The 5,691-nt window shown below is 69.1% G+C and overlaps 1 protein-coding gene across 1 annotated transcript in view; it reads left to right on the forward strand.

Annotated features, from left to right (window-relative positions):
• Positions 1 to 929: 929 nt before the first annotated feature.
• CHLNCDRAFT_138922 (hypothetical protein) overlaps positions 930 to 5,691 on the forward strand; it is a gene marked incomplete at both ends in the record, with an annotated part of 7,890 nt that continues 3,128 nt past the window's right edge. Inside the window, 13 exons of the mRNA XM_005844463.1 lie at positions 930 to 1,031; positions 1,215 to 1,251; positions 1,375 to 1,432; positions 1,641 to 1,738; positions 2,008 to 2,087; positions 2,260 to 2,349; positions 2,622 to 2,768; positions 3,085 to 3,180; positions 3,367 to 3,512; positions 3,763 to 4,066; positions 4,331 to 4,768; positions 4,964 to 5,354; positions 5,501 to 5,589. Coding sequence (XP_005844525.1) covers positions 930 to 1,031; positions 1,215 to 1,251; positions 1,375 to 1,432; positions 1,641 to 1,738; positions 2,008 to 2,087; positions 2,260 to 2,349; positions 2,622 to 2,768; positions 3,085 to 3,180; positions 3,367 to 3,512; positions 3,763 to 4,066; positions 4,331 to 4,768; positions 4,964 to 5,354; positions 5,501 to 5,589 — 2,076 coding nt within the window. The remainder of the gene's footprint in view (positions 1,032 to 1,214; positions 1,252 to 1,374; positions 1,433 to 1,640; positions 1,739 to 2,007; positions 2,088 to 2,259; positions 2,350 to 2,621; positions 2,769 to 3,084; positions 3,181 to 3,366; positions 3,513 to 3,762; positions 4,067 to 4,330; positions 4,769 to 4,963; positions 5,355 to 5,500; positions 5,590 to 5,691) is intronic.

Raw genomic sequence — 5,691 nt, forward strand, 5'->3', positions numbered from 1 at the left:
GGCTGGACGTGTATGTCACCGTCACCCGACCGCCCAACCTCAACCTCTGGGGCATCCTGGGCAAGACGCTGCCACGGGTGTAAACCACGGGCCGCCCACGGCTGTAGCTGTAGCCGCAGCTCCAGCCGCGCCGCCGCGCCCTGGCACGCTCTGCGCACACACCGCCATCCCAGCGCTGAGGCCGCCCCTGCCGGCCATGAGCGGCGGCAAGGCCTCGAGCGGCCTGCCAGCCAGCAGCATGCGGCAAGCGCGCGATTCATGTCTTGCCTTCCCTCCCCTGCCCAGAGCTCCCTCTGTTCTTACTTGTTGCATCTGTTGTCACATTGCAGCTTCCTGGCCGCCAATCTTGCTGGCGGCGACGCTTGTAAGTTTCGCCGGGAGCCGCCGCCGCCGCCGCCGCCGGGAAACAGGTGCTCGGCAGGGCGGGCTTCACCATGACGGCAGAAATGCATGCATGCGTTACTCTCGTATCCGATAGATAATGGATCATCAAGGGAACGGCAAGGGGAAGTAAACGTCCATGCCGACGTGTACTTTGTGACCCTTGCCCGCTTACCGGATTGGAGTTTGTAACAACGATCACACTGATCGCGTGAGCATCGTAAGGAGGGCTCAAACGGAGCGCCAGGCCCGGTGAACACTCCCATCGGCCATTGAACGGTGCGCAGGTGCTTTGCGGGACGCCGCAGACCCCAGAACCTGCTTGAATATGACCAATGCATGCATTCAACCGCGGCGCGGCGGGCTGGCGGGCAGCGTTAGTGGGGCACAGGCGCTGCCCCGCCGCCACCGCCGTGACGGGCGCTGCACCGAGTCCGCCCGCAGCATAAACAGTGGACCCAGGGCTGCTCGCTACCTGCACCTATGATTGTGCATCCTGGTACGCAGGCATCACCATCTTCATCACAGCGGTTGACCTTGCCGTCGGCATGGGAGAAGGCGGCAGCGCCAGCGGCGGCGCCACCCCGGCTGGCAGACCGAAGCCGCTGGCCGCTTCTCTGATCGCCTTCCTGCAGTCGGAGCGTGCAGCGGTACGCGTCCCCGCCTGCTCATTACTCAAACCTTGGCAACATGGCGTGCTTTTCCAGCCATGATTTTGCCTCTGCCGAAGTGCGGCATTGGCTGGCGGGGCACAGTACTCAGCGCGGTGTGTGCTCTGTGTGTGCGCTGCGTGTGTGTGTGCGCGACCCCCATGCCTCCCCCCTGGCCTGCAGTGGGCGGCGCAGAACGCGGTGGGGATGCTGTTTGCAGGTGGGTCGGCCCAGCTAAGCACGCCGGGGCGCTATGTGCTGCTGCCGCCGCCAAGTTCTTGCCGCCACCTGCGGGCCGTCTCTGTCCCAACCACTCACTGCCCTGCCGCTCGCTGCCCTGCAGCCCTGTTTGCGGTCGTGCTGCGCCTGCAGTTCACCCTGGCCTGCCTGTGCGGCGTGCTGTACAGGCGAGTGCAGCCCGCAAGCGCAGCCAGCTGGGGCCGGCCTGGCTGGCTGCCCTCGCCAGATTGGGCTCACCACAGGCCCGCCCTGCTCTGGTGGCGCCATGCTTGCCCATGTCCCAGGCTTGCCGTAGTGCACATGCTGCCTGTTGGCTCCAACCCCTTGCCCACCGCATGCCCACCCCCTGCCCACCGCATGTGGCTGCAGCGCCTCCTCCCTCGTCCTCTCCCTGGATAGATCGGTGGGAGGGCGGCTGTTTGGCGGCATCATCTTTGTAGGGACGGTCCTGACCGGCGCCGGCGTGGGTGTGTGCCTGCGCCTGCGCCTGCGCCTGCACCTGCGCCGGCACCTTCTGCTCTGCCGCCTCGCTTTCCAGCTCGCTGCCCAGTTGCCCCTGTCTGCTGCCTCGCCGGCATTGATGCTCCCGCCTGCCGCACTCCTGCTGAGCCCCGCGCCTCTGCACGAGGCAGCCAACTCGGCCGCCTGGCTGGCTGGCAAGCTGGCTTAGTGTCGCGTGCCCGCCCTCCCACCACCCTCACCATACGCCCCCTGGCTGGCGGGCGCACCCGTGCAGGCGGCGGGCTGGTGGTGCTGGCCTGGCTGGCGCACGGCAGCGGGCAGGCACTTGTGGAGTACCTTCCAGAGGAGATGCAGGTAGGGGAGTCCCAGGGTGGTACCGCCTACCGCTGTGGGGAGTGCCTCCTGCCGCAGAGCCTGCAACCAGCCGGCCCCCTCAACCTCCCAGCGCGCCTCCTCCAGCCAACCTCCAGCACGCCTTGAGCTGTGTTCTCCTTTCTGTTGGTCCTTCTTCTTCCGCGGCATGCAGGCCATACCACCAACGGCCACCATCCAGCGGCTGGAGGATGCGTTCGACCAGTTCACAGCCATCCCGCTGCCGCCACTGCTGAAAGAACTGGTGGGTGGACTGGCGGGAGGGCTGGCGGGAGGCAGGAGGGAGGGAGGGAGGGCAGAATAGCGGGCGGCGCGGACGGCGCTCAGGGCAGGATAGCGGGCGGCGCGGACGGCGCTCAGGGCAGAATAGCGGGCGGCGCGGACGGCTCTAAGTTCTGAGTCGACCAAGCCAGCCAGGCAGCGGAGCATCGGGGTCGGGGCTGCATGTGTGCTGTCCTCCTCCTTCACACACACACACACACACACACACATGCCCCCCGCTCGTCCTGGGAGCAGGTCGACGCGGCTGTGGAGAAGCTGTCGGAGCTGCTGGGCGAGGTGCTGCCGCCCATCTCGGCGGCCTACTGGGCGCTGCTGATGGTGGTCACCGCGCTTTCTTTCCTTCCCACCGCCGCCGCCCGCGCCAACCGCGATTTCGGCAAGGTGCGGCGGCTGAGGCGCGGAGGAAGGGCCTTGACCGGAGCGTGCCGGTACCTGCTCGCAAGCCTTGCCCCTGCATGCCAGCCCACCACATCTGTCTGCCTGCCCTTCACCATTGCGGCCCACCGAGGCGCCCGCCGCGGGCCTGCTCCTGCCTGCTTTGCCCTGCCCGCCCCGGCCTGCCTGCATCCACCTGTTTCTTTCCTCAAGGCGCCACCGCCCACCAACGCTCCCAACCCTGCCTAACCCGGACTGCCCCTGCCGGCCCCTGCCCACCCGCCTGCCCACCTGCTCCCACCACCCCTGTTTCTTTCTTCAGGGCATCATCATCGCGATCTTCATGGTCTTCCTTTCTTCCATGCTCGTCTTTGCCACCCTGCTGCCCCTGCTGGGCACCAAGGTCTTCTGGGACACGGTGGGTGGAGGAAAGAAACGAAAAGAAGCTGTGCGGCTGGTGCAAGCAATTCCCTGCGGCCTCTGCATGCCGCTCGCTGCGACCTGCCTGGCCGCCGGCGCGGCGCATCGCACCACCCTCCCTTCCCCACTGCCACCCACACCACCACCCGGCACCTCACCCCTGCTGCCGCGGCTGCCTCCCCAGGTCGTGATCGGATACTTCAAAGTTGCCTTTGTGGCGGCGGCGGCCAACGTGGTGGCCGGGGTGCTGGTGTGCGTGCGCTCTGCGCACGACGACGTGCGGCGGGAGTGCGCGGCCATCCTGCGGGGGCTGGGGGCCCGCATCTCCAGGTGCGTGTGTTCACACGTGTGTGTGTGTGTGTGTGTGTGTGTGTGTGTGTGTGTGTGTGTGTGTGTGTGTGTGTGTGTGTGCGTGTGTGTGTGTGCGTGTGTGTGTGTGTGTGTGATATGGAGAAGGTGTGCACAAGTCGGGCAAGGGTATGGCTGCCCCCTGGAGCAGCAGCAGCGGAGGTGGGCGTGCCGAGCCGGCTGCCGCCGCCCACCAACCCCGCGCCCGCAAACCGCGCTCCTGCCTGTGCAGGCTGGGCACCGCGGCCGCGGGCGCCGCCGCCGGGCCCGCGCCAGCCGCCGCCGATGGCTGGGCGGCGGGCCGTGACGTGGGACGCGAGGAGGGCGCAGTTGACCGCTACCTGGCTGGCATCAGGGTTTATGTGGACACGCGGGCGTCCGAGTGCTGCGCGACAGCGGGGCTGGAAGAGGCCTCGCGCCAGGCGGCCGGCAGTGGCGCGGCGGCGGCGGAGGTCGGGCTGCCGCCGCCGCCTGCGGGCGCCAGCGAGGCGGGGCTGGCGCCGGTGTGGGCTGCGCTGGAGACGAGCCTGAAGACGGTGAGCGGTGGGGGCTTGCTGCCAGGAACTGTCCGGAACTGCCAGGAACAGCCCAGGGGCTGAGGGCTCGATGCTTGGCTGGGAGTGCCTCGAGGAGTGGGCGGGGGGTACCTTGGAGGCCGCAGGAAGGCATGGGAGGCTCCAGCTCCACATGTCGGGCGGTGCCAGGTCTCTCCCGCCTGGCAGGGCCCTGTGACAGCAATGCCCAGCCCTTCCACAGCACCAGGCACCTGCCACCTGCCACCCGCCCTGCTCCCTGTGCAGTCGCGGCTGGAGCCGCCGCTGCCGCAGCTGTGCTCCCAGCCCGGCGCCGATCCCGCCAAGTATGGGGCACTGGAGGGGCAGCTGGCGCGGCTGCAGCGCGCCGTGCTGGTGCTGGGCCGCGGCCAGGCGGGCTGCCTGGCGGCGCTGCGCGCGTCCGAGGGCGCTGCGGGTGCCACCGCCGCGCGGCTGAGGGGCGCGCTGGCCCGCGTCTCCGGCCTGGCGGCGGCCGCCTGTGCCGGCGCGGCAGAGGCCCTGGCACACATGCCGGCCCTGGCCAAGTGCAGCGGCGCGGCGGTGCGGTGGCGGCCGCTGCCGCGGGCGGCGTGGGAGGAGGCACGGGGCGTTCTGGCGGCGGAGGGCGCACGCCTTGCGGAGAGCTACGTCGAGGGCTACCAGCAGGGGGGCCTGGACTTTGCCCTGTCTCTGGGCATTGCAGAGGTGGGAGCGGAGCGGGGGAGCAGGCAGCAGGGAGCAGGCAGCATAGTTGTGGGCCTGAGGCTTGCCTGCCTGCCTGCATGCCCAGCTCCTGCTTGCCTGCCTGCCTGCATGCATGCATGCATGCATGCATGCCTGCATGCCTGCTTGCTCATGTTTGCCCCTTTGCTGGCCCCGCTGCCCTTTTCTTCCCTGCAGCACCGCGCCCTGCTCTACTGCCTGGCGGCGGCGGCAGAGCTGCTGGCCGCCGCCGCTGCGGCCGAGGCCGCCGCCGCCGCAGCCCTGGATGTGCCGGCAGAGCCTCCAGCGGCTGCCCCGCCGGCAGCGGGCAAGGAGGCTGACGGTGTGGTGGAGAAGGGCGGGGACGTGGAGGCGCCTGCTGCAGCAGCCGCTGGCAGTGGCGCGGCGAGCGGCGCGCCGCCTCCCGGCCTGCTGCGCCGGCTGGCCGCCAACCCGTACCTGGCAAATGCCGCCATCCTGCTGGTGCTGGCCAGCCCGCTGCCGGTCGCGAAGATCACCCTGGATGCTTGCCTGAGGATGGCCAGGGCGGTGCCCGCGCTGCTGACCAGCCGCCAGGCGCGGCGGCAAGGTGAGGCGGGGTTATTGGTTCAGACGGTCCTGCAGGGCTTGCCATTGTCATAGACCATACCAGCTGCGCAGCCGCCCGCAGCGACGCGGCACCGCCATCCGACCGCCGCTGCTGGCTGTGCTTCCGTGCCTCTTGGTTCTGTGCAGTGCTGCGGGATCCCATGGTGCAGTATGCTTTCAAGTACTGGCTGGGCATGACCAGTACCGTGGTGATCATCGCCGCCATCATGTGGAAGGTGTGTGGAAGCTGCTGGGCCTCGTCAGCCGGAGCTCCTGGCAAACCGCCGTGCATGCCATGCTGCGCCTGCTCCGCCCACGCACCAACCACCGGCCCGCTG

This window comes from Chlorella variabilis, assembly GCF_000147415.1.
Source record: "Chlorella variabilis unplaced genomic scaffold CHLNCscaffold_22, whole genome shotgun sequence".
Taxonomy (NCBI): domain Eukaryota; kingdom Viridiplantae; phylum Chlorophyta; class Trebouxiophyceae; order Chlorellales; family Chlorellaceae; genus Chlorella; species Chlorella variabilis.